Here is a 27907-nt window from a genome sequence, read left to right on the forward strand (position 1 = left end):
GAGTAGGTGTGTCCTATATACACTGCTCAAAAAATAAAGGGAACACTAAAATAACACATCCTAGATCTGAATGAATGAAATATTCTTATTAAATACTTTTTTCTTTACATAGTTGAATGTGCTGACAACAAAATCACACAAAAATTATCAATGGAAATCAAATTTATCAACCCATGGAGGTCTGGAGTTTGAGTCACACTCAAAATTAAAGTGGAAAATCACACTACAGGCTGATCCAACTTTGATGTAATGTTCTTAAAACAAGTCAAAATGAGGCTCAGTAGTGTGTGTGACCTCCATGTGCCTGTATGACCTCCCTACAACGCCTGGGCATGCTCCCGATGAGGTGGCGGATGGTCTCCTGAGGGATCTCCTCCCAGACCTGAACTAAAGCGTCCGCCAACACCCTGGACAGTCTGTGGTGCAACGTGGCGTTGGTGGATGGAGCGAGACATGATGTCCCAGATGTGCTCAATTGGATTCAGGTCTGGGGAACGGGCGGGCCAGTCCATAGCATCAATGCCTTCCTCTTGCAGGAACTGCGGACACACTCGAGCCACATGAGGTCTAGCATTGTCTTGCATTAGGAGGAACCCAGAGCCAACCGCACCAGCATATGGTCTCACAAGGGGTCTGAGGATCTCATCTCGGTACCTAATGGCAGTCAGGCTACCACTGGCGAGCACATGGAGGGCTGTGCGGCCCCCCAAAGAAATGCCACCCCACACCATGACTGACCCACTGCCAGACCAGTCATGCTGGAGGATGTTGCAGGCAGCAGAACGTTCTCCACGGCATCTCCAGACTCTGTCACGTCTGTCACATGTGCTCAGTGTGAACCTGCTTTCATCTGTGAAGAGCACAGGGCGCCAGTGGCAAATTTGCCAATCTTGGTGTTCTCTGGCAAATGCCAAACGTCCTGCACGGTGTTGGGCTGTAAGCACAACCCCCACCTGTGGACGTCGGGCCCTCATACCACCCTCATGGAGTTTCTAACCGTTTGAGCAGACACATGCACATTTGTGGCCTGCTGGAGGTCATTTTGCAGGGCTCTGGCAGTGCTCCTCCTGCTCCTCCTTGCACAAAGGCGGAGGTAGCGGTCCTGCTGCTGGGTTGTTGCCCTCCTACGGCCTCCTCCACGTCTCCTGATGTACTGGCCTGTCTCCTGGTAGCGCCTCCATGCTCTGGACACTACGCTGACAGACACAGCAAACCTTCTTGCCACAGCTTGCATTGATGTGCCATCCTGGATGAGCTGCACTACCTTAGCCACTTGTGTGGGTTGTAGACTCCGTCTCATGCTACCACTAGAGTGAAAGCACCGCCAGCATTCAAAAGTGACCAAAACATCAGCCAGGAAGCATAGGAACTGAGAAGTGGTCTGTCGTCCCCACCTGCAGAACCACTCCTTTATTGGGGGTGTCTTGCTAATTGCCTATAATTTCAACCTGTTGTCTATTCCATTTGCACAACAGCATGTGAAATTTATTGTCAATCAGTGTCGCTTCCTAAGTGGACAATTTGATTTCACAGAAGTGTGATTGACTTGGAGTTACATTGTGTTGTTTAAGTGTTCCCTTTATTTGTTTGAGCAGTGTATATATTTTTTAAACTCTGCATCCCTGCCCAGCCTGGTAAGAGTAGTCAAAAGAGTGTTTTGCAACCCCAGTAGCTCTGCAAGAGCGGAGAGGATATTCTTCGATGCTGGCATGCTCTCCCAGCACCATTGCATGATCCTAAAGCCAGACTCTGGCCAAACTGGTGTTTCAAAAATGTATTCAAAGTCACTGTTTAATTTGTATTTAATTATAAGTAACTCACAGCCTATATGCACAATTTATAGACTATAATGATTTAATACAACAAAATGTTTTTTAATAGCTCAGCATTTAATTAATGTCCCTGACTCCCCTACCAGCCTAGTGTGTCGCACTCGCAAATGCTTCACAATGTATTTCTTTGTAGGCTATAGCGTCTGCTATGCAGCTATAGATGTACAGACGGAGGCTAATTTGTAGATTTTCAATCAGAATATTTTTGATTAAGATAAGCATTATATTGTTAGATTATAGGAGTAAACTCTGGTAGACCTGAAATAGACCTCCTCACCCCAAGTTGAACTGTCAGTCAGTTGGAGCTCCGGGCGCACTGCCTTCATATCATAGGCTTGCAGTAGCTAAAGCGTAATTATAGCCAGGTGATTATTCCAGGTGATTACCTCATGAAGCTGGCTGAGAGAATGCCAAGAGTGTGCAAAGCTGTCATCAAGGCAAAGGGTGGCTACTTTGAAGAATCTCAAATATAACATTTTGATTTGTTTAACACTTTTTGCTTACTAAATGATTCCATATGTGTTATTTAACAGTTTTGATGTCTTAACTATTATTCTACAATGTAGAAAATAGGCAAAATAAAGAAAAACCCTTGAATGAGTAGGTGTGTCCTATATACACTGCTCAAAAAATAAAGGGAACACTAAAATATTACACATCCTAGATCTGAATGAATGAAATATTCTTATTAAATACTTTTTTTCTTTACATAGTTGAATGTGCTGACAACAAAATCACACAAAAATTATCAATGGAAATCAAATTTATCAACCCATGGAGGTCTGGAGTTTGAGTCACACTCAAAATTAAAGTGGAAAATCACACTACAGGCTGATCCAACTTTGATGTAATGTTCTTAAAACAAGTCAAAATGAGGCTCAGTAGTGTGTGTGACCTCCATGTGCCTGTATGACCTCCCTACAACGCCTGGGCATGCTCCCGATGAGGTGGCGGATGGTCTCCTGAGGGATCTCCTCCCAGACCTGAACTAAAGCGTCCGCCAACACCCTGGACAGTCTGTGGTGCAACGTGGCGTTGGTGGATGGAGCGAGACATGATGTCCCAGATGTGCTCAATTGGATTCAGGTCTGGGGAACGGGCGGGCCAGTCCATAGCATCAATGCCTTCCTCTTGCAGGAACTGCGGACACACTCGAGCCACATGAGGTCTAGCATTGTCTTGCATTAGGAGGAACCCAGAGCCAACCGCACCAGCATATGGTCTCACAAGGGGTCTGAGGATCTCATCTCGGTACCTAATGGCAGTCAGGCTACCACTGGCGAGCACATGGAGGGCTGTGCGGCCCCCCAAAGAAATGCCACCCCACACCATGACTGACCCACTGCCAGACCAGTCATGCTGGAGGATGTTGCAGGCAGCAGAACGTTCTCCACGGCATCTCCAGACTCTGTCACGTCTGTCACATGTGCTCAGTGTGAACCTGCTTTCATCTGTGAAGAGCACAGGGCGCCAGTGGCAAATTTGCCAATCTTGGTGTTCTCTGGCAAATGCCAAACGTCCTGCACGGTGTTGGGCTGTAAGCACAACCCCCACCTGTGGACGTCGGGCCCTCATACCACCCTCATGGAGTTTCTAACCGTTTGAGCAGACACATGCACATTTGTGGCCTGCTGGAGGTCATTTTGCAGGGCTCTGGCAGTGCTCCTCCTGCTCCTCCTTGCACAAAGGCGGAGGTAGCGGTCCTGCTGCTGGGTTGTTGCCCTCCTACGGCCTCCTCCACGTCTCCTGATGTACTGGCCTGTCTCCTGGTAGCGCCTCCATGCTCTGGACACTACGCTGACAGACACAGCAAACCTTCTTGCCACAGCTTGCATTGATGTGCCATCCTGGATGAGCTGCACTACCTTAGCCACTTGTGTGGGTTGTAGACTCCGTCTCATGCTACCACTAGAGTGAAAGCACCGCCAGCATTCAAAAGTGACCAAAACATCAGCCAGGAAGCATAGGAACTGAGAAGTGGTCTGTCGTCCCCACCTGCAGAACCACTCCTTTATTGGGGGTGTCTTGCTAATTGCCTATAATTTCAACCTGTTGTCTATTCCATTTGCACAACAGCATGTGAAATTTATTGTCAATCAGTGTCGCTTCCTAAGTGGACAATTTGATTTCACAGAAGTGTGATTGACTTGGAGTTACATTGTGTTGTTTAAGTGTTCCCTTTATTTGTTTGAGCAGTGTATATATTTTTTAAACTCTGCATCCCTGCCCAGCCTGGTAAGAGTAGTCAAAAGAGTGTTTTGCAACCCCAGTAGCTCTGCAAGAGCGGAGAGGATATTCTTCGATGCTGGCATGCTCTCCCAGCACCATTGCATGATCCTAAAGCCAGACTCTGGCCAAACTGGTGTTTCAAAAATGTATTCAAAGTCACTGTTTAATTTGTATTTAATTATAAGTAACTCACAGCCTATATGCACAATTTATAGACTATAATGATTTAATACAACAAAATGTTTTTTAATAGCTCAGCATTTAATTAATGTCCCTGACTCCCCTACCAGCCTAGTGTGTCGCACTCGCAAATGCTTCACAATGTATTTCTTTGTAGGCTATAGCGTCTGCTATGCAGCTATAGATGTACAGACGGAGGCTAATTTGTAGATTTTCAATCAGAATATTTTTGATTAAGATAAGCATTATATTGTTAGATTATAGGAGTAAACTCTGGTAGACCTGAAATAGACCTCCTCACCCCAAGTTGAACTGTCAGTCAGTTGGAGCTCCGGGGCGCACTGCCTTCATATCATAGGCTTGCAGTAGCTAAAGCGTAATTATAGCCACATCATACCAAACCTTCACAAACATTTAAAAAGTTTATTAGTGTAATATCAAATGTTCTTCCACAAGCCATTGTCTGTAGGGAAAATACATGCAGAAGAGCGATTGTAAACCAGGGAGAACTCCCCCCAAAAGAAACACACTACCCTCCCCTTTGCCCAATAAAAAAACCCACACAACCCTCCCCAAAGCAAAACAATTTAATTGACAACCATCCCTTATTTTGGACCACCCCTCCCCAGTACATTTCTATCTGTCCATTAAAGAAAAAGCTTATGCAATTTGATAAAAGTGCTAAAAGAACAAAATAAGTTTTGCTACAAATAAATAACTTGGAATGATAATACTGAGACCATGTCATCTTCCTGCTCAACAAATGCCCAGATATCAGTTTACAGCATCATCAACCCTAAAACTAACAGATTTCATTTTTAATGCCCACTCTCTTAATAATAATAATAATAAAAGTTGATCCTTACTTGTCAACAATATAGGCACCCCAAACTACACATTTTGTGATACAATCCTCGCAGTGCTGCAAATGGTTATCTACTGACACACTTGTGTTCCTTGAAATTTCTTACATAGGCAAAGCTTTTTCCACAATTGTCACATGAGTATGGCTTTTCTGCTTTGTGCACCTGCATGTGAGCTTTGACATTATTAGCTTGGCTGAACATTTTCCCACATACTTCACAGCTAAAGGGCCTCTCTCCTGTATGAACACGCATATGCCTTTTAAGGTTACCGCTGATACGGAAGGTCATCCCACAAGTTTCACATGTGTAAGGTTTCTCGCCAGTGTGAATTCGTTCATGTAGTCGAAGACTGTTTGGCAAACTGAAGCTCTTCCCACACACGCTGCACATGTGAGACTTCTCTCCAGTGTGAACCTTCTGATGTATGACACAAGCAGCTCGCTGGGTGAAGGTTTTCCCACATGTGGAGCAAACAAACGGCTTCTCACCTGTGTGAAGCAGCTGGTGTATTTTAAGCGTCCCAATGGAGCTGTAGCACTTCCCACATATTTCACAACTTTGTGGTTTCCTGTGCTTGTCCTTCTTTTCGTCATCCATGTGTGTCTGCTGGTGGTTTCTCAGAGCGTAATTGTATACAAATGTTCTTCCACAAATGTCACACATAAAGGGCTTCAATCCTTCGTGTACCTGCATGTGTCCTTTGAGGGTGCTGGATTGGTTGAACTGCTTTCCGCACACCTTACAGCTGAACGGTTTAGTCCCTGTGTGAATCAGACTGTGTCTTTTAAGGTTGACCTCGTGACCAAAACTGCTTCCGCATATCTCACATTTAAATGCCTTCAGTCCTGTGTGCACTACCTGGTGAGATTTCAATGCCCGCTCAGTCATGAAACCCTTTTGACACTGAGCACACCTAAATGGCTTGTCGAGGGAGTGTGTTCTCTTATGTGTCGTGAGGTAACTGGATTGTGCAAAACTCTTTCCACACATAGTGCAGCTATATGGTTTTTCACCTGTGTGAATTCTCTGGTGCACCATAAGACTGTTTCTTGTTGTGAAACCCTGTCCACAAGTCAGACAGTTGAATGGTTTTGCCTCTGAATGAACAAACTCGTGGGACTTTAGTGCTCTCTCCTCACGGAACGTCTTTCCGCAAACTGTGCAGCCAAAAGTCCTCCCTTTTGAGTGACCCAAGACATGCTTGTTGAGAGAAGTTAAGTATATAAACTTCTTTCCACATTGGCCACAACAGAAAGGCTTCTCTCCCGTGTGAACTCGCTTGTGCTGTTTCAGCAAGCTGCTCAGATGAAAACGCCTCCCACACTGGTCACAGTTAAAGGATTTCTTCCTTTTGGGAAAGATCTGCTTTGTTCTGGGGCAGCTGTGCTCTGTGGTTTCTGTTACATCAGCAGATGAAACTTCTTCATTTGTTCCATTGCCCTCTGTTTTGACTAGTGGGCCATCAGTGAGAGCATCATGGATGTGTTCAACGCCAATTTCCGGGTCTCTTGATGTGGGCTCTGTTTTTACTTCCTCTCGGTCTCCTGCAGGGGGGTCACTGTCTGTGCCTGAACTCTCTCTGCGTGCATTAGCAACATCTGCAGGACCTAAGGACAAATAGAGTGCAAACACAAAGAAAGCCACATAAACCTCTGGTCAATTGCAAAATAAGCATCTAAATACAGTTGAGGTGTATACTGAGCAGAATTACTGAGATAACACAATCAAAGAGTTTTACCCTCTCCTCTGGTTGATGTCACATTGATTCCTGAGATATCACACTCCTTGATGGAACAGTCGATTGAGTCATCCTCCTGCCAACAGACAAATACACACACAGTAAAAACAGACTTACTATTACAATGATTTCATTTGGTATGTTTTGATGAAATACAATCTACCCACCTCACAGTCTTCCTCTGATGATGCAGAAGTCCTATCTTTCATTGCACTGGCAGGAGACACAACATAACCTAAAAGAGAAATGGAAATAAGTGGAATTATTTCAACCCGGTTTCTCTTTCATATGAAACCAGATGAATATGTTTACATAGTCCAGTTTATCGAATGCTCTGCATGGTATTCCAACTATTTAGATTTTAACGTTGTATTTCAGATTTTTACAATCTGAGGTTTCCTTTGGATTTCAGACACACTCCCAACTAACCAAACTGATTACTCTTGGTCAACACATAATTTGTCTTTTTCAGATCTCACCCTTTTCCAGTGGTGTCACCATTAATTCCAGTTTATTCTTCAGGGTCTCATTTTCATTTTGTAGAATTGTAGTACACTCTGTGAATAACCTACATAACTTTCGAATGGCTTCCTTCATCAACAGGTGCATGATGGAGACAAGCCGTGCCTGATGGAAATGGGAAGAAAATCGTGGCGAAGCAATATTAGGCTACCTAATATCACAACCACATCATGTACTTATCTCCCAGTTTGATCCTACAAAACTAAAGCCCATCTCCAACCGTTTGATCCTAATAAACAACACCCCATCTCCAACCGTTTGATCCTAATAAACAACACCCCATATCCCACAGTTTGATCTTTAGTGTGTTATCTGGGGGGGACTAGGGGCATCTAGTAAAGCAGTGGTTCGAAAACCAGTTTGGGCTGTTGGCCATCATACCAGTGAGTGTCGAGTCCTCCTGACCCCTGAAGTTACGACTTGGCCAGTGAAATGTATTAACTGAGCATCGGAACGTTAAGATGTAAGGCTAATGAACAACTAGCTATCTTGGAATAGGCTACATTAGGTACTGTTATGCAAACTGAGCCCAAACTAGTTAACTGGCTACGTAGGAAGACACCCACCCCTGTGTTGACATTTTGATCACCATCATCTCCAGTGCAAGATATTTCACTACATGATGCCATGATTGACGCTTCATGCTCAACTCTGCACATTTCTGCCACGGACGCTTCAACAACAATAGCCAAAATTGAAGTTGCTTGTGATTGAAATGACTCGTAATCCATTGAAATTGTGTCCTCAGTCTAATACTAAAATTAACAATTTTGTTCGACTTCTTTAGTTCCAGTAAGATAGCTAGTTGAATCAAAAGTTGATTGATGGCCCCTTTGCACGTCTCAACAGACAAAAAATGGCAGCCTTGGTACTTCTAGAACGTCTCTAATACGTCATATATAGACTTATTGTGCCTTTTCCAGTTTCAAAATAAAAGTCCAACAAGTGAGATAATTGGAAATGTACATTTTAGTGATTTAGCAGACGCTCTTAGAGCGATTTACAGGAGCAAATGTGGTTAAGTGCCTTGCTCAGGGGCACATCGACATATTTTTTCACCTAGTCAGCTCGGGGATTCGAACGTTTCAGTTACTGGCCCAACGCTCTTAACCTCTAGGCTTTATATCCCACTAACATCCGAATATATGTACAATCACCAGACATCAGTCAGTAAAGATTTCGAACAGGATCTATAGAATAAAATATACAACAATAAGGCATATTGAACAGAAAAGGCAACGCATCTATGTCTCGTGTCTATCAGGATTGCGGCTAAATTACCATTAAACTCAGGTCAAGTTTATAGATGTTGAAGCCATTTGGAAAGAAATTAGATTGTTTATATCAAACAGCACGTCCCCAAGTATAAACATCAGATGGTGCTGATCTGCTTTCACACGCAACCTTTACTTTCACCTCATTTGTATTGAGTGTGGTTTAAAACCACCACTAGGAGGCAGCAATCAGTTACACAAAGATTGGAAACTAACTATCTGGTTTGCACGTTTTGGTTTTTGCCCTAGCACTACACAGCTGATTCAAAAACCAAATCACGTGCACCCAGGGGGGACCCCAGGACCGAGTTTGGGAAACCCTGAAGTAGGGTGCAAGGAGAGTCCACCAAACGTCAAAACAAGTCATATGAAGGGTTAATCTTTGATCAAAAGTTGAGTTGTTGAAGTCCATAGTCCATTGCTGTGCCTATTCTGTCTATTTATATAATTTCAACACAATTTCTGAATGATATAGCTTTCCTCAGCAAATTATTTAATACAGGTCTGTATCTGTCTCTGTCCTAAAACTGAAAAGAACTGCATGTAGCCAGCCTAACATTAGGAACAAGAGTATTGGTTGCTCCTGTCTATTCATAACCAATAAGCGCAGTGTTGCTATGCATTATCGCTGTATTGGTTGGCGGACACGGCTGTCAATTTGTCTCCAGACGAAGTACAGTGTGATTCTGTGCAATTACATCAAACTCGGTCTGGGCACCGCGCGCATGAAAGCATTGCGTCTGCACGACTTTCCAGGCTGGAGAGGAAATTTACTCGAAAGGAATGCGAAGAAGGTTTTAGGTTTGGCATTGCTACGAGGAAAACGAGGAGGTGCGACTTTTTAAGTGGTCAACATATATTTTTCTTCTATTCAAAGGTAAATCTATGTAAATCATTGCCATAACGTGTGTGTGTGTGTATATATATATATATATATATATATATATATATATATATATATATATATATATATACACACACACACACACACACACACACACACACACACACACACATTTGTGTTATAATGGGGAATCGTTTGCTGTCATAATAATTCTTAAATTACATTTCAGTTGCATAATGAAATGGTTGACCGTTATGGTGGAATAGGCTTTTATAATTGAATTGCCCAATGCGGTTCAGAATGTTGCAAGCTGGTTGTTTATGTTGCGGGCATGGATGGGATGGCAAGGTCTGCAGTGGAGCTGGTTGTTATTATTATTACACGCTACGCGTGGCCTGATACTGCACCACCAGCAGTCGCAGGCAGGAATACCGTATGGGAGAATCGAGCGCATTAACATAACCCAGCCTGCTGACAATGTCAATATCATCATATACAGTGGAGTAGCGCAAAACAAAAAAAAAGTGTCGTACAAATCAAAATATATTATATATTTGAGATTCTTCAAAGAAGCCAACCTTTGCCTTGATGACAGCTTTGCACACTCTTGGCATTCTCTCAACCAGCTTCATGAGGTCATCACCTGGAATGCATTTCAATTAACAGGTGTGCCTTGTTAAAAGTTCATTTGTGGAATTTCTTTCCTTCTTAATGTGCTTGAGCCAATCAGTTGTGTGTTGACAAGGTAGGGTTGGTATACAGAAGATGGCCCTATTTGGTATGGCAAGAACAGCTCAAATGTTTTTTTATTTATTTTTATTTATTTCACCTTTATTTAACCAGGTAGGCCAGTTGAGAAAAGTTCTCATTTACAACTGCGACCTGGCCAAGATAAATCAAAGCAGTGCGCCAAAAACAAACAACACAGAGTTATACATAAGCAAAGGTACAGTCAATAACACAATAGAACAAATCTATGTACAGTGTGTGCAAATGTAGAAGAGGGAGGTAGGCAATAAATAGACCATAGAGGCGAAATAATTACAATTTAGCATTAACACTGGAGTGATGGATGTGCAGATGATGATGTGCAAGTAGAGATACTTACCCTCTTGCTCTTTTGCACCCCAGTAATAATTTTGGCGGGTGTGCTATTTACAGATTGTCTGTGTACAGGTACAGTGATTGGTAAGCTGCTCTGACAGCTGATGATTAAAGTTAGAGAGGGAGATATAAGACTCCAGCTTCAGTGATTTTTGCAATTTGTTCCAGTCATTAGCAGCAGAAAACTGGAAGGAAAGGTGGCCAAAGGAAGTGTTGGCTTTGGGGATGACCAGTGAAATATACCTGCTGGAGCACGTGCTACGAGTGGGTGTTGCTATGGTGACCAGTGAGCTGACATAAGGCAGGGCATTACCTAGCATAGACTTATAGATGACCTGGAGCCAGTGGGTTTGGTGACGAATATGTAGTGAGGGCCAGTCATCGAGAGCGTACATGTCACTTTAGTGACAAAACGGATGGCACTGTGACAGACTACATGCAATTTGCTGAGTAGTGTTGGAGGCTATTTTGTAAATGACATCGCCGTAGTCAAGGATCGGTAGGATAGTCAGTTTTACAAGGGTATGTTTGGCAACATGAGTGAAGGAGGCTTTGTTGCGAAATAGGAAGACGATTCTAGATTTAATTTTGGATTGGAAATGCTTAATGTGAGTCTGGAAGGAGAGATTACAGTCTAACCAGACACCTAGGTATTTGTAGTTGTCCACATATTCTGAGTCAGAAACGTCCAGAGTAGTAATGCTAGTCGGACGGGAGTGGCAGCAATCGGTTGAAGAGCATGCACTTAGTTTTACTTGCATTTAAAAGCAGTTGGAGGCCTCGGAAGGAGTGTTTGTATGGCATTGAAGCTCGTTTGGAGGTTTGTTAGCACAGTGTCCAAAGAAGGGCCTGATGTATACAGAATGGTGTCGTCTGCGTAGAGGTGGATCAGAGATTCACCAGCAGCAAGAGTGACATCATTGATATATATATAGAGAAAAGAGTCGGCCCGAGAATTGAACCCTGTGGCACCCCCATAGAGACTGCTAGAGGTCCGGACAACAGGCCCTCCGATTTGACACACTGAACTCTATCTGAGAAGTAGTTGGTGAACCAGGCGAGGCAGTCCTTTGAGAAGCCAAGTCTGCCGATAACAGTGCGGTGATTGACAGAGTCGAAAGCCTTGTCTTTTATCAATGGCAGTTATGATATCGTTTAGGACCTTGAGCGTGGCTGAGGTGCACCCATGACCAGCTCGGAAACCAGGTTGCATAGTGGAGAAGGTATGGTGGGATTCAAAATGGTCGGTGATCTGTTTGTTAACTTGACTTTCAAAGATTTTAGAAAGACAGGGCAGGATGGATATAGGTCTATAACAGTTTGGGTCTAGAGTGTCTCCCCCTTTGAAGAGGGGGATGACCACGGAAGCTTTCCAATCTTTGGGGATCTCAGACGATACGAAAGAGAGGTTGAATAGGCTAGTAATAGGGGTTGCAACAATTTTGGCGAATAATTTTAGAAAGAGAGGGTCCAGATTGTCCCAGCTGTCTGGATTTTGGTGAAGGAGAAGCGGGAGGGGGGGGGCTTGCTGCAGGGGGTGCTAAGATGTTGGCCGGGGTAGGGGTAGCCAGGTGGAAAGTATGCCCAACCATAGAAAAATGCTTATTGATATGATCAATTATCGGATATTTATCGGTGGTGATAATGTTTCCTAGCCTCAGTGCAGTGGGTAGCTGAGAGTAGGTGCTCTTATTCTCCATGAACTTTACAGTGTCCCAATACTTTTTGGAATTAGTGCTACAGGATGCAAATTTCTGTTTGAAAAAGCTAGCCTTAGCTTTCCTAACTGACTGAGTATATTGGTTCCTGACTTCCCTGAAAAGTTGCATATCGCGGGGGCTATATCTGTTCTTAATTCTACATTTTTGAATGGGGCAGGCTTTTTTAAGATGGAGAGGAAAGCACTTTTAAAGAGGAACCAGGCATCCTCTACAGACAGGATGAGGTCAATATCCTTCCAGGATACCCGGGCCAGGTCGGTTAGAAAGGCCTGCTCGCTGAAGTGTTTTAGGGAGCGTTTGACAGTGATGAGGGATGGTTGTTTGACGTCTGACCCATTACGCACACAGGCAATGATCGCTGAGATCCTGTTTGAAGACAGCAGAGGTGTATTTAGAGGGCAAGTTGGTCAGGTTGATATCTAAGAGGGTGCCCATGGTTACGTATTTAGGGTTGTACCTGGTAGGTTCCTTGATCATTTCTGTGAGATTGAGTGCATCTAGCTTAGATTGTAGGACCAGGGTGTTAAACATGTGCCGGGTTAGGTCACCCAACAGTGCGAGCTCTGAACATAGATGGGGGGCAATCAATTCAGATATGGTGTCCAGGGCACAGTTGGGGGCTGAAGGTGTTCTATAACAAGCGGCAACGGTGAGAGACTTGTTTTTGGAAAGGTGGATTTTTAAAAGTAGAAGCTCAAATTGTTTGGGCACAGACCTGGATAGTATGACAGAACTCTGCAGTCTATCTCTGCAGTAGATTACAACTCCGCCCCCTTTGGCAGTTCTATCTTGTCAGAAAAAGTTATAGTTAGGGATGGAAATTTCAGGATTTTTGGTGACCTTCCTAAGCCAGGATTCAGACACGGCTAGGACATCCGGGTTGGCAGAGTGTGCTAAAGCAGTGAATAAAACAAACTTAGGGAGGAGGCTTCTGACGTTAACATGCATGAAACCAAGGCTTTTACGGTTACAGAAATCAACAAATGAGAGCGCCTTGGAAATTGTAGTGGAGCTTGGCGCTGCAGGGTCTGGATTAACCTCTTCATCACCAGAGGAACAGAGGAGGAGTAGGATAAGGGTACAGCTAAAGGCTATAAGAACTGGTCGTCTAGTGCGTTCGGAACAGAGTGTAAAAGGAGCAGGTTTCTGGGTGCGGAAGAATAGATTCAAGGCATAATGTACAGACAAGGGTATGGTAGGATGTGAATACAGTGGAGGTAAACCTAGGCATTGAGTGAAGATGAGAGGTTTTGTCTCTAGAGACACCATTTAAACCAGGTGAGGTCACCGAATGTGTGGGAGGTGGAACAAAAAGGCTAGCTAAGGCATATTGAGCAGGGCTGGAGGCTCTACAGTGAAATAAGACAATAATAACTAACCAAAACAGCAATGGACAAGGCATATTTACAATAGGGAGAGGCATGCGTAGCCGAGTGATATTAGGGTCCAGTGAATAGCTAGGCGAGCTGGAGACACGGCGACACGACATAGCTGGTTAGCAGAAGGGCCTTAGGGGAACTTTGCGATGGAAGAGTCTGTTGGAACCCCTAAGACGTTTTTTCGGCAGAACAGTCGTGATGGATCGGTGGGGCTCCATGTCGGCAGTAAAAGGGTCCAGGCCAATTGGCAAAATAGGTATTGTAGCCCAAGAAGTGGCTGATAGACCTCTTCAGCTAGCCGGGAGATAGGCCTAGCACGAGGCTAGCTCCAGGCTAACTGGTGCTTCTGTGAGATTACTTGTTGGTTATTACTGCATTGTCGGAACTAGAAGCACAAGCATTTCGCTACACTTGCATTAACATCTGCTAACCATGTGTATGTGACAAATAAAAATTTGATTTAGATTTGATTTGATTGACTAGCTAGTAGCTAGTTAATTGGCTAGCTTCTGTTGGGGGTTCTGGTCCTAAAGTATAAAAAATAGCAGATCCATACCACATTGGGAGAGGCGGGTTGCAGGAGAGTATGTTGAAGTTGAGGTTAAAAATTTAAAAAATCTATTCAAAATATATACAAAGAAAAAATAAGATATATACACGGGACAAGACAAGACATATACGTCTGACTGCTACGCCATGTTGGATTGCAAATAAACTGGCTCTCACGAGGACCGCCACAGGAAAGGAAGACCCAGAGTTACCTCTGCTGCAGAGGACAAGTTAACTCTACCTCAGATTGCAGCCCAAATAAATGCTTCACAGAGTTCAAGTAACAGACACATCTCAATATCAACAGTTCAGAGGAGACTGCATGAATCAGGCCTTCATGGGGTCGATTTGCTTCAACGAAACCATTACTAAAGGACACCCATAAGAAGAATAGACTTGCTTGGGCCAAGAAACACGAGCGATGGACATTAGACCTGTGGAAATCAAATGAGAGATTTTTGGTTCCAACCACCATGTCTTTGTCATACGCAGAGTATGTGAATGGATGATCTCTGCATATGTGGTTCCCACTGTGAAGCATAGAGGAGGAGGTGTGATGGTGTGGGGGTGCTTTGCTGGTGACACTGTCTGATTTATTTAGAATTCAAGGCACACTTAACCAGCATGGCTCCCACAGCATTCTGCAGCGATACGCCAAAACACACCTTCAGTCTGTGTAAGGGCTATTTGACCAAGAAGGAGAGTGATGGTGCTACATCAGAAGACCTGGCCTCCACAATCACCCGACCACAACCCAATTGAGATGGTTTGGGGTGAGTTGGACCGCAGAGTGAAGGAAAAGAAGCCAACAAGTGCTCAGGATATGTGGGAACTTCTTCAAGACTGTTGGAATAGCATTTCTCATGAAGCTGGTTGAGAGAATGCCAAGAGTGTGCAAAGCTGTCATCAAGGCAAAGGGTGGTTACTTTGAAGAATCTCAAATATAAAATATATTTTGATTTGTTTAACCCTTTTTTGGTTAATGATTCCATGTGTTATTTTATAGTTTTGATGTCTTCACTATTATTCTACATTGTAGAAAATAATGAGATAAAGAAAAAAGTGTGTCCAAACATTTGACTGGTACTGTATGTCCGCCCCTCGAAGGCTCATACAGATCAAATAAGGGAAAACCCCAATAACTGTCCACCCTCAAGATCAGATAAGAGGATTTGAGATTCTTTCTGCTGCAGTCAGTGATGTAACGCATCACTATGCTGTCTGTTGCCCCTGAAACAACAAGAGAAAGAGAGAGAGGAAACTACATAAAGCCTCCCATTGGAGCTGTGTGCTCTGAAGGACAGCTACAGTAGGGCCCCAAACACAAGGACGCACGCTCCCCAGTCCATCTCTCTCTCTCTCTCTCTCTCTCTCTCTCTCTCTCTCAGTCCCATGGCTGCTATCACTATCATTGTCCCTCTGACTGTTCCACCGCAGCAGCAGCTCCTCTCCGGTTACATAAGCAAGGTTGTTGTTGTGATACCAGGGAGGACCTTTGGCTGGTAAGTGATGTGGCATGTAGTCTGGCACCCAGACTATACCAATACCATTCAGCTCAGCACATCAGCCTTCAGGGGCGATGATGTGTCAGAAAAACACGCTGGCAGTTTTTGCAAGCTCAGACAGCTTTGGCGGATCCTATCCATATTATATTTGAAGAATTATTTTACAGGGAGAGAATTTGTGTTTTGGTTAGTCTTTGGGCTTATTCTTAGCTGTCTTAGATGTTCTTCTGTGATATGAAACAAAGAGGCTTTGGTGCAAAGCAGGGTAGGCCTCTACTTGTTGTGCTGTGTTGTTGTAGGGGCTGCATTTAGTCTACAAACAAATGCTGGGTCTTGAAAGAGATCCTTTTCTAGATGGGCGCATCAAAAGATGATCTGGTGTTTGAAAATGAGTGAAGGATTCTTCAATGTGTCGGTCATCCTCTCACCCAAGAAACAACAGGTGCAACACATGTTGAGTTGAAGAATAAAATGTTAGATGCAAGTGAATATACAGTGCATTCGGAAAGTATTCAGACCCCTTGACCTTTTCCACATTTTGTTACGTTACAGCCGTGTTCTAAAATTGATTACATCGTCGTCCCCCCCCCCCATCAATCTACACACAATACCCCATAATGACAAAGCAAAAACAGGTTTTTAGAAATGTTTGGAAATGTATAAAAAAAAATGGAAATATCACATTTACCCTTTACTCAGTTCTTTGCTAAAGCACCTTTGGCAGCGATTACAGCCTCGGGTCTTCTTGGGTATGACGCTACAAGCTTGGCACACCTGTGTTTGGGGAGTTTCTTCCATTCTTCTCTGCAGATCCTCTCAAGCTCTGTCAGGTTTGATGGGGAGTGTCGCTGCATAGCTATTTTCAGGTCTCTCCAGAGATGTTCAAGTCCGGGCTCTGGCTGGGCTACTCAAGTACATTCTGAGACTTGTCCTGAAGCCACTCCAGCATTGTCTTGCCTGTGTTTTTTAGACTCGTTATCCTGTTGGAAGGTAAAACCTTCACCCCAGTCTGAGGTCCTGAGGGCTCCGGAGCACGTTTTCATCAAGGATTTCTCTGTACTTTGCTTGGTTCATCGGTCCCTCGATCCTGACTAGTCTCCCAGTCCCTGCTGCTGAAAAACATCCCCACAGCCAGGGTTGGGTAGGTTACTTTCTAAATGTAATCCGTTAGTTACTAGTTATCTGTCCAAAATTGTAATTAGTAACATAACTTTTGGATTACCCAAACTCAGTAACGTAATCTGATTACATTCCGTTACTTTTAAATTACTTTCCCCTTAAGAGGCATTAGAAGAAGACAAAAATGTATGTTACCAATTGAACAACATCTATTGCAAGGTAAATCAATGTTAAAGTTTACATAGCTGGCCATATATGGATGTTACATTTGACTTTATGGGTTATGTAGGCTTCTTCTAACCCATTGCTTTCTACTACATATAATAATACAATTTAAATGATTTTAAATTGTAAAGATATCAGAATTCCAGTCATTCCAATAAATGTTGTACCCCTTGATCTTCAAGAATAGGACTTGGAAATATGGAAGAATAGATTAGACTAATTGTTTTATCTGAGCATGACCCCAAAACTAAGGAATTATTAGCCAGCCCAACTCTGTTGTTTATGATTTTGTTGTCATGGAGGACTGATTGGGCTCATTGATTCAAGTCGAAAAATAAATGCTGCGCTCATGGAATGACATGCTTTGAGCACTACTGAAAAGTGCTATTTACACGTGAAAAATGAATGCCATATGCTGCATTTGCTATAGGCCTATTGTTGAGCTTTTTGTTGGTGACACTGTGATGTCTTGATAATATGCAGCTGTTTAAAGGGCAAATCCACAGATAAAACAATAACAAAACGGCTGTCCTGCCTCTGTTTTGGTTAAACGCTGAGGGATGGGCCTAGAGAAATGTAACCACTTAATGGACAGAGCTATGGATGCAAGGACTGACCATCCATGTAAGGCGCAAATATCTAAATGAGAGCGCAGCAGTGTGATTCACATCAATGCGCTATGTAGATATCAATAATAAGTGATATCCATATCGCCGTAGACTACACCACTGCTGTCATCCTTACCTCCAAGCGTTTATTCAAGTTCGATAATCTTTGGATGCCGACAGCAGCCGCACTATTGGAAGACACAGCTTGGACTGTAGCCTACAAAAGCCTATTCCTGCTATTCCTTCCTATTAAGCCTATTCCTTCCTTTTCCCATGATCCATCAAACACATTTGGTGTGTCATCATAGTGGTCTCTGACTTATGGTCAGACTCGCTCACGTTGAACAAATTTCAACTTGCACATTTTTCAATACTGATTTGAATGTCATTTTGAAAACAGAGAAGTGACATTTTTTGTTGTTGTTGCAAACATTCTTTGAATTTAAAAGTAATCCTCGAAGTAATCATCTAGTTTTTCAAAAGTATCTAATCTGATTACAATATTTCTGCTGGTAAAGTAATGGATTACAGTTTGTTTATTTTGTAATCCCTTACATGTATCGGATTACATGTAATTACATGTAATCCGTTACTCCCCAACCCTGCCCCCAACCCTGCCCACAGCATGATACTGCCACCATTCAGGCCAAAGAGTTCAATCTTGGTTTCACAAGACCAGAGAATCTTGCTTCTCATGGTCTGAGAGTCCTTTAGGTGCCTTTTGGCAAACTCCAAGTGGGCTGTCAAGTCCCTTTTACTGAGGAGTGCCTTCCATCTGGCCACTCTACCATAAAGGCCTGATTGGTGGAGTGCTGCAGAGATGGTTGTCCTTCTGGAAGGTTCTCCCATCTCCACAGAGGAACTCTGCAGCTATGTCAGAGTGACCATTGGGTTCCATTCTCCCGCGATGGCCCAGTTTGGCCGGGCAACCAGCTCTAGGAATTATCTTGGTGGTTCTAATCTTCTTCCATTTTAAGAATGATGGAGGCCACCGTGCTTTTGGGGAACTTCAATGCTGCAGACATTTTTATGTACCCTTCCCCAGATCTGTGCCTCGACACAATCCTGTCTCGGAGCTCTACGGAAAATTCCTTCGACCTCATGGCTTGGTTTTTGCTCTGACATGCAACGTCAACTGTGGGACCTTATATAGACAGGCGTGTGCCTTTCTAAATCATATCCAATCAAGTACATTTACCACAGGTGGACTCCAATCAAGTTGTAGAAACATCTCAAGGATGATCAATGGAGACAGGATGCACCTAAGCTCAATTTTGAGTCTCATAGCAAAGGGTCTGAATACTTGTTTTATTTTCAATACATTTGCAAACATTTCTAGAAACCTGTTTTCACTTTGTCATTATGGGGTATTGTGTGTAGATGGATTAGGGGAAAAAATGATTTAATAAGGCTGTAATGTAACAAGATGTGAAAAAGTAAACGGGTCTGAATAATATCTGAATGCATTGTATTCACCTGCTATTTCTATATATGTTACTCTCTTTCTATACATATGTTACATGGAGATGTAATATCTCTTAAAGCTGAGAGACTTGGACAAATCATTTTCCATATCTGAGTTGAGGATGGAAAATCATTACTAATGGAGGTGATTTGGAAGGCTAATGTGATTTTGAGACTCATCTCTCATTTCATCTCTCGAGTCACTGACTTGCATTGGAAAAGCTTGGGAATGGATCCTTTGGATGGAAAGTGGGAAAGTGACTCAGTGAGTCAAAAGGCAGTGACATAAGGTTTCTCTTTCACAACACTTTATTTCCCCATGTCAACATACTATATCAACACTGCTGTTGTAAGTGTGTGTTTCTATGTGTGTGCGTGAGTGATATCCCCATGAGACAGAAATAGACCTAGATAATCAAACGACACGTTACAGAGTGTGGTAGACTCGTCATCCATTAGCCACGGAACATATTGGATTCATAGAGTACATCACTGCTTTGATGTAAACTGTAACTAAATATATTGGAGCTGCATTTAGCTCCATATTTCAAGATAATGTCAGGGCAGGCCTTGAACCTGCTAGTTGACCGATATAAATGTCTCTCTCTAAGGCTGTTTGACTAGATGAACCTCATTACACCCAGAGTTTACTGCAGGGTTGGGGTCAATTCAGGAAGTTCCCATTCCAGTTTTCCTTAATGTGTTTCAATTAGGTAAATGTAGAATTGGAATTTATAGTTTACTTCCTGAATTGACTGAATTGAAATGGAATTGACCACAAGCCTGGTTTAGAGTAACAACCTGTTCCTAATTGGAGTCTATGGAGATTGTGGAGATTACTTGGATCTGTGCTAAGCTGTGCTTTAGCCTTATCCTCACATTTTTGTCCTAAAATGACAGAGAGAAAGGAAAGGCTTTGGTGTGAAAGTATGTGTGTGTGTGTTAGTGTGCACGCAAGACCTCTGAGTGGTCTCTTTATGCTCTGGTCCCACACTGTTGGCTCAGAGGCAGAAGCCGACAGAGAAAACAAGGGCATGTCTTAAAAAGGCTTATAGCACACTGCCTTCCTCTACAAGCCTCTTTGTGTTAACAGTCTAGAGTGAAATCATTTTAAAGCCACTGTCTCTCAGTATAATACAAGGATCATGATATCACAGTCTATGCTTGTTGACATTTGTCGTCCATCATAGGCTACACACACATTCATATTCTGTCATGCTCCACTGCAAAGTAGTTTGCCTACTGTACTTCATATGCAGAGAACATATGGAGGCAAACATATTTTATTATTTTACACACAATGATATGTATTATGCAGCAATATAAAGTTATCCCTGTGGGAGCTCATATATATAAAAGAAAATCCAAGATACTCAAGTTAAAATGTCTTTATATCCACACACGGATTATCCTGGATCCAGATCTGTTTGTGCTGTGTTGCCAACAACCTACATAGGGATTAGGTCAAAAACAACAACGAGGTTTCGAGTATAGACCACCTTCATCAGAGTGTGCTTCTCCTGTGCTCCGCTTCACCAGGTGTGTGCCTCCCGCCCCGCCCCCCACCACGGCCCTCACCTGTGTATTGCGGTGCTTCCCCTGCGAGCCTAGCTGGGCCGGCAGCCCTTTCCTGCACCGCCCCCACCCCGCCCCACCCGATGGTCAGGATGACGCGCTCCAAGACCTTCCAGGCCTACCTGCCCAGCTGCCACCGAACCTACAGCTGCATCCACTGCAGAGCGCACCTGGCCAACCACGACGAGCTCATCTCCAAGGTGAATACTGACTGTTTAACATACCGACCACAACCGTCCATCCCCTAATGACACTGCTTGCTCTAATAGTGTTTCCCTCAATCTATTCCACGTTTCCTTTAAAGAGCCACAGAACATGGCGATTGGCACGTATGTTTTTCTGTTGCTCATTAGAAAAACTAGATTTGAGTCCTGGATGTGTGTTTCCTGACCGATTCCGCATTTGGTTAATGATGTTTAAGATAACTTGCCTAGGATATTTTAGTCACGCAATTTTAGATCTAACTAAGGTGGTTGGTGCAGTATTTCTCAAGTAAAAACATGATTGACGTGTTGTCTTATGTAAACAGTTGGATCTGCTGGGTAGGTCTGTCTCACTGTCTATGCTATTGGATTGAGAGAAATCACCGCAGCTGTTCACCCAATGTTAGTGGGCAAATGGACATCTTCATTTACCCGTTGTGACTCACAAATGTTCCAAACTGAATTTTAGACGAGACTTATCCTATTTACACTTTGTAGTACATTTTTACACTAGAATAACTGTTTCTGACTCATATCCGTTTTCAAAGGGATTTGTTGCTTTATAAAGGCAGTCACTCTTTAAAGCCCAGCACTAACACAACTGGGTGGTGTTCATTAGGGCATGCAGCGGAAAACGTTTAAAAAATGTTTTACAACAGAAAATAAGAGTATTTTTGACAAATCCAGGTAGACACTCCCTGTTTCAGTCCGTTTACTTCTGTTTTTTGCAGAATTAATTTGACCCTGAATCTACTAATCAAGAGTTTGGTGATAAATTGAATCCGGTATGGGGCGGCAGTGTAGCCTAGTGGTTAAAGCATTGGACAAGTAACCGAAAGGTTGCAAGTTCAAATCCCCGAGCTGACAAGGTACAAAATCTGTCGTTCTGCCCTTGAACAGGCAGTTAACCCACTGTTCCTAGGCCGTCATTGAAAATAAGAATTTGTTCTTAACTGACTTGCCTAGTAAAATAAAGGTAAAAAAAAAAAATTGTAAGGGAAATACTGCCCTAATATACAAGTCATTCCCAAGAGAGAGCATGAGAGAACATGCTACTGTTAGGCTCTAGGGCTTACTTGAAAGAGAGGTCCATCTTAACGTGACTTCCCTGGTTAAATAAAGGATATTCTGTATAAATACTGTAGTTTTTACAGATTAATTAGAATTTCAATGCATCGCACAGTAATAACTGTAAAGGTATTGAGTGCTTGCTGCAGCTGTCTTTAAAGCTCTGCTAGCTGACTCCTTCACACTTGGACCTAGTATTACAGCTGATGCTGCCCTTTCAGACGGGAAACGAGCCTACTGCACCTCTGTGTCGCTCATTTCACAGCCATCTTACTTCTACAGCTTGTGTGTTTGTTTGTGTGTTAGAATATAACTTTTTCCTTGTGTTACACTATGTAAAGTAAACCCTCACCTGTACAAAAAGCACATGTCTGTCTGTCTGTCTGTCTCTTACTTACTTACTTACTTACTTTAAAGGCAAAATCTGGGATATTTCCTGCTGTTCAATGATCATATCATTGAAGTGGCGGGTGTCACGGATTCCCCCGGTACTGCAGCTCATTCCGTGCACCAGTTCCGGAGGTCTACGTCACCGGCCTCTAGGCGTCAATGAACTGTTTCATTACGCACACCTGGTTCCAAATCCCTTGCCCTTAATTAGTAATTGTGTACAGTAGAAGTCGGAGATTTACATACACTTATGTTGTAGTCATTAAAACTAGTTTTTGTTAATATCTTGTTAACAAACTATAGTTTTGGCAGTTTTGGCTTTGTGCATGACACAAGTCATTTTTCCAACAGATTATTTCACTTATAATTCACTGTATCACAATTTCAGTGGGTCAGAAGTTTACATACACTAAGTTGACTGTGCCTTTAATCAGCTTGGAAAATTCCAGAAAATTATGTCATGGCTTTAGAAGCTTCTGATAGGCTTATTGACACCATTTGAGTCAATTGGAGGTGTAACTGTGGATGTATTTCAAGGCCTACCTTCAAACTCAGTGCCTCTTTTCTTGACATCATGGGAAAATCAAAAGAAATCAGCCAAGACTTCAGAAAAAATATTGTAGACCTCCACAAGTCTGGTTCATCCTTGGGAGCAATTTCCAAACGCCTGAAGGTACCACGTTCATCTGTGCAAAGAATGGTACGCAAGTATAAACATCATGGGACCACGCAGCCGTCATACCGCTTAGGAAGGAGACGCGTTCTGTCTCCTAGAGATTAATGTATTTTGGTGCGAAAGTGCAAATCAATCCCAGAACTGCACATGGGGACAAAGATAGTACTTTTTGCAGAAATGTCCTCTGGTCTGATGAAACAAAAATAGAACTGTTTGGCCATAATGACCATTGTTATGTTTGGAGGAAAAAGGCAGATGCTTGCAAGCCGAAGAACACCATCTCAACCGTGAAGCACGGGGGTGGCAGCACCATGTTGTGGGGGTGCTTTGATGCAGGAGGGACTGGTGCACTTCACAAAATAGATGGCTTCACAGAGAAGGAAAATTATGTGGATATATTGAAGCAACATCTCAAGACTACTTCCGGCGCCGACAGAGATGGCCGCCTCGCTTCGCGTTCCTAGGAAACTATGCAGTTTTTTGTTTTTTTACGTGTTATTTCTTACACTAGTACCCCAGGTCATCTTAGGTTTCATTACATACAGCCGAGAAGAACTACTGAATATAAGATCAGCGTCAACTCACCATCAGTACGACCAAGAATATGTTTTTCGCGATGCGGATCCTGTGTTCTGCCTTACAACCAGTGCAACGGAGTGGATTACATGCAGCGACTCAAAAAAACGACTCAGAAAAAGAGGGAAACGAAGCGGTCTTCTGGTCAGACTCCGGAGACGGGCACACCGTGCACCACTCCCTAGCATTCTTCTTGCCAATGTCCAGTCTCTTGACAACAAGGTTGATGAAATCCGAGCAAGGGTAGCATTCCAGAGGGACATCAGAGACTGTAACGTTCTCTGCTTCACGGAAACATGGCTAACTGGAGAGACGCTATCCGAAGCGGTGCAGCCAGCGGGTTTCTCCACGCATCGCGCCGACAGAAACAAACATCTTTCTGGTAAGAAGAGGGGCGGGGGCGTATGCCTTATGACTAACGTGACATGGTGTGATGAAAGAAACATACAGGAACTCAAATCCTTCTGTTCACCTGATTTAGAATTCCTCACAATCAAATGTAGACCGCATTATCTACCAAGAGAATTCTCTTCGATTATAATCACAGCCGTATATATCCCCCCAAGCAGACACATCGATGGCTCTGAACAAACTTTATTTAACTCTCTGCAAACTGTAAACGATTTATCCGGAGGCTGCATTCATTGTAGCTGGGGATTTTAACAAGGCTAATCTGAAAACAAGACTCCCTAAATTTTATCAGCATATCGATTGCGCAACCAGGGGTGGAAAGACCCTGGATCATTGTTACTCTAACTTCCGCGACGCATATAAGGCCCTGCCCCGCCCCCTTTCAGAAAAGCTGACCACGACTCCATTTTGTTGATCCCTGCCTACAGACAGAAACTAAAACAAGAGGCTCCCACGCTGAGGTCTGTCCAACGCTGGTCCGACCAAGCTGACTCCACACTCCAAGACTGCTTCCATCACGTGGACTGGGAGATGTTTCGTATTGCGTCACACAACAACATTGACGAATACGCTGATTCGGTGTGCGAGTTCATTAGAACGTGCGTTGAAGATGTCGTTCCCATAGCAACGATTAAAACATTCCCTAACCAGAAACCGTGGATTGATGGCAGCATTCGTGTGAAACTGAAGGCGCGAACCACTGCTTTTAATCAGGGCAAGGTGTCTGGTAACATGACTGAATACAAACAGTGCAGCTATTCCCTCCGCAAGGCTATCAAACAAGCTAAGCGCCAGTACAGAGACAAAGTAGAATCTCAATTCAACGGCTCAGACACAAGAGGCATGTGGCAGGGTCTACAGTCAATCACGGACTACAGGAAGAAACCCAGCCCAGTCACGGACCAGGATGTCTTGCTCCCAGGCAGACTAAATAACTTTTTGCCCGCTTTGAGGACAATACAGTGCCACTGACACGGCCTGCAACGAAAACATGCGGTCTCTCCTTCACTGCAGCCGAAGTGAGTAAGACATTTAAACGTGTTAACCCTCGCAAGGCTGCAGGCCCAGACGGCATCCCCAGCCGCGCCCTCAGAGCATGCGCAGACCAGCTGGCCGGTGTGTTTACGGACATATTCAATCAATCCCTATACCAGTCTGCTGTTCCCACATGCTTCAAGAGGGCCACCATTGTTCCTGTTCCCAAGAAAGCTAAGGTAACTGAGCTAAACGACTACTGCCCCGTAGCACTCACATCCGTTATCATGAAGTGCTTTGAGAGACTAGTCAAGGACCATATCACCTCCACCCTACCCTACACCCTAGACCCACTCCAATTTGCTTACTGCCCAAATAGGTCCACAGACGATGCAATCTCAACCACACTGCACACTGCCCTAACCCATCTGGACAAGAGGAATACCTATGTGAGAATGCTGTTCATCGACTACAGCTCGGCATTCAACACCATAGTACCCTCCAAGCTCGTCATCAAGCTCGAGACCCTGGGTCTCGACCCCACCCTGTGCAACTGGGTACTGGACTTCCTGACGGGCCGCCCCCAGGTGGTGAGGGTAGGCAACAACATCTCCTCCCCGCTGATCCTCAACACTGGGGCCCCACAAGGGTGCGTTCTGAGCCCTCTCCTGTACTCCCTGTTCACCCACGACTGCGTGGCCACGCACGCCTCCAACTCAATCATCAAGTTTGCGGACGACACAACAGTGGTAGGCTTGATTACCAACAATGACGAGACGGCCTACAGGGAGGAAGTGAGGGCCCTCGGAGTGTGGTGTCAGGAAAATAACCTCACACTCAATGTCAACAAAACTAAGGAGATGATTGTGGACTTCAGGAAACAGCAGAGGGAACACCCCCATCCACATCGATGGAACAGTAGTGGAGAGGGTAGCAAGTTTTAAGTTCCTCGGCATACACATCACAGACAAACTGAATTGGTCCACTCACACAGACAGCATCGTGAGGAAGGCGCAGCAGCGCCTCTTCAACCTCAGGAGGCTGAAGAAATTCGGCTTGTCACCAAAAGCACTCACAAACTTCTACAGATGCACAATCGAGAGCATCCTGGCGGGCTGTATCACCGCCTGGTATGGCAACTGCACCGTCCTCAACCGTAAGGCTCTCCAGAGGGTAGTGAGGTCTGCACAACGCATCACCGGGGCAAACTACCTGCCCTCCAGGACACCTACACCACCCGATGCTACAGGAAGGCCATAAAGATCATCAAGGACATCAACCACCCGAGCCACTGCCTGTTCACCCCGCTGTCATCCAGAAGGCGAGGTCAGTACAGGTGCATCAAAGCTGGGACCGAGAGACTGAAAAACAGCTTCTATCTCAAGGCCATCAGACTGTTAAACAGCCACCACTAACATTGAGTGGCTACTGCCAACACACTGTCAATGACACTGACTCTACTCCAGCCACTTTAATAATGGGAATTGATGGGAAATTATGTAAATATATCACTAGCCACTTTAAACAATGCTACCTTATATAATGTTACTTACCCTACATTATTCATCTCATATACATACGTAGATACTGTACTCTATATCATCGACTGCATCCTTATGTAATACATGTATCACTAGCCACTTTAACTATGCCACTTGGTTTACATACTCATCTCATATGTATATACTGTACTCAATATCATCTACTGTATCTTGCCTATGCTGGTCTGTACCATCACTCATTCATATATCCTTATGTACATATTCTTTATCCCCTTACACTGTGTATAAGACAGTAGTTTTTTGGAATTGTTAGTTAGATTACTTGTTCGTTATTACTGCATTGTCGGAACTAGAAGCACAAGCATTTCGCTACACTCGCATTAACATCTGCTAACCATGTGTATGTGACAAATAAAATTTGATTTGATTTATGATTTGATTTAGACATCAGTCAGGAAGTTAAAGCTTGGTCGCAAATGGGTCTTCTAAATGGACAATGACCCGAAGCATACTTCCAAAGTTTTGCCAAAATGGCTTAAGGACAACAAAGTCAAAGTATTGGAGTGGCCATCACATGGCCCTGACCTCATCCTATAGAACATTTGTGGGCAGAACTGAAAAAGTGTGTGTGAGCAAGGAGGCCTATAAACCTGACTCAGTTACACCAGCTCTGTCAGAAGGAATGGGCCAAAATTCACCCAACTTATTGTGGAAGGCTACCTGAAACGTTTGACCCAGGTTAAACCATTTAATGGTAATGCTACCAAATACTAATTGAGTGTATGTAAACTTCTGTCCCACTGCGAATGTGATGAAAGAAATAAAAGCTGAAATAAATCATTCTCTCTACTATTATTCTGACATTTTACATTCTTAAAATAATGTGGTGATCCTAACTGACGTAAGACGGGGAATTCTTACTAGGATTAAATGTCAGGGATTGTGAAAAACTGAGTTTAAATGTATTTGGCTAAAATGTATGTAAACTTCTGCCTTCAACTGTACATCAACTGCCATCTGTTCGCCATTGTCTCTTTCGGTTATTGTTCCCATGTCCGTTGGTCTTGTGAGTACATGTGTTTTGTTGTTTTGTCTTTCATGCTGTGTCTATTGTGTACTCGTTATTACGGGTCTCGTCCCGTTTGTTGTTATTACGGGTCTCGTCCCGTGTGTTGTTATTACGGGTCTCGTCCCGTGTGTTGTTATTACGGGTCTCATCCCGTGTGTTGTTATTACGGGTCTCGTCCCGTGCGTTGTTATTACGGGTCTCGTCCCGTGTGTTGTTATTACGGGTCTCGTCCCCGTTGTTATTACGGGTCTCGTCCCGTGTGTTGTTATTACGGGTCTCGTCCCGTGTGTTGTTATTACGGAC

General features: G+C 43.7%; 2 protein-coding genes across 4 annotated transcripts in view; one reads left to right on the forward strand and one right to left on the reverse strand.

Moving 5' to 3' along the window:
* Positions 1-4650: 4650 nt before the first annotated feature.
* LOC112266896 (zinc finger protein OZF) lies at positions 4651-8249 on the reverse strand. Of its 3 annotated transcripts, XM_024444805.2 has the most exons (5): positions 7934-8249; positions 7325-7472; positions 7013-7080; positions 6846-6921; positions 4651-6714 (listed from the first exon to the last, which is right to left on the reverse strand). In XM_024444805.2, the coding sequence occupies exons 1-5, from the start codon at positions 8096-8098 to the stop codon at positions 5174-5176; spliced, it is 1998 nt and encodes a 665-aa protein (XP_024300573.1). In that variant the 5' UTR covers positions 8099-8249; the 3' UTR covers positions 4651-5173. The 3 variants fall into 3 exon arrangements, with proteins under 3 accessions (XP_024300573.1, XP_024300575.1, XP_024300574.1); XM_024444807.2 differs by lacking the exon at positions 7325-7472; XM_024444806.1 differs by lacking the exon at positions 7934-8249 and having other exon boundaries at positions 7325-7927.
* Positions 8250-9287: 1038 nt separating this feature from the next.
* LOC112266903 (protein yippee-like 2) overlaps positions 9288-27907 on the forward strand; it is a 29836-nt gene continuing 11216 nt past the window's right edge. The window contains exons 1-2 of the mRNA XM_024444815.2: positions 9288-9518; positions 20699-20934. Coding sequence (XP_024300583.2) covers positions 20818-20934 — 117 coding nt within the window. The 5' untranslated portion in view covers positions 9288-9518; positions 20699-20817. The remainder of the gene's footprint in view (positions 9519-20698; positions 20935-27907) is intronic.

Source organism: Oncorhynchus tshawytscha, linkage group LG14, assembly GCF_018296145.1.
Source record: "Oncorhynchus tshawytscha isolate Ot180627B linkage group LG14, Otsh_v2.0, whole genome shotgun sequence".
Lineage (NCBI taxonomy): Eukaryota > Metazoa > Chordata > Actinopteri > Salmoniformes > Salmonidae > Oncorhynchus > Oncorhynchus tshawytscha.

Bases quoted from the DNA above. Each gene is read 5' to 3' on its own strand.
- LOC112266896 (XM_024444805.2), bottom strand. From the start codon at position 8,098: ATGGATTACGAGTCATTTCAATCACAAGCAACTTCAATTTTGGCTATT. The intron at 7,081-7,324 runs GTGAGATCTGAA...TTTCTCTTTTAG, and splicing joins GGTGACACCACTGGAAAAGG to GTTATGTTGTGTCTCCTGCC. The intron at 6,715-6,845 runs GTAAAACTCTTT...ATTTGTCCTTAG, and splicing joins GACATCAACCAGAGGAGAGG to GTCCTGCAGATGTTGCTAAT.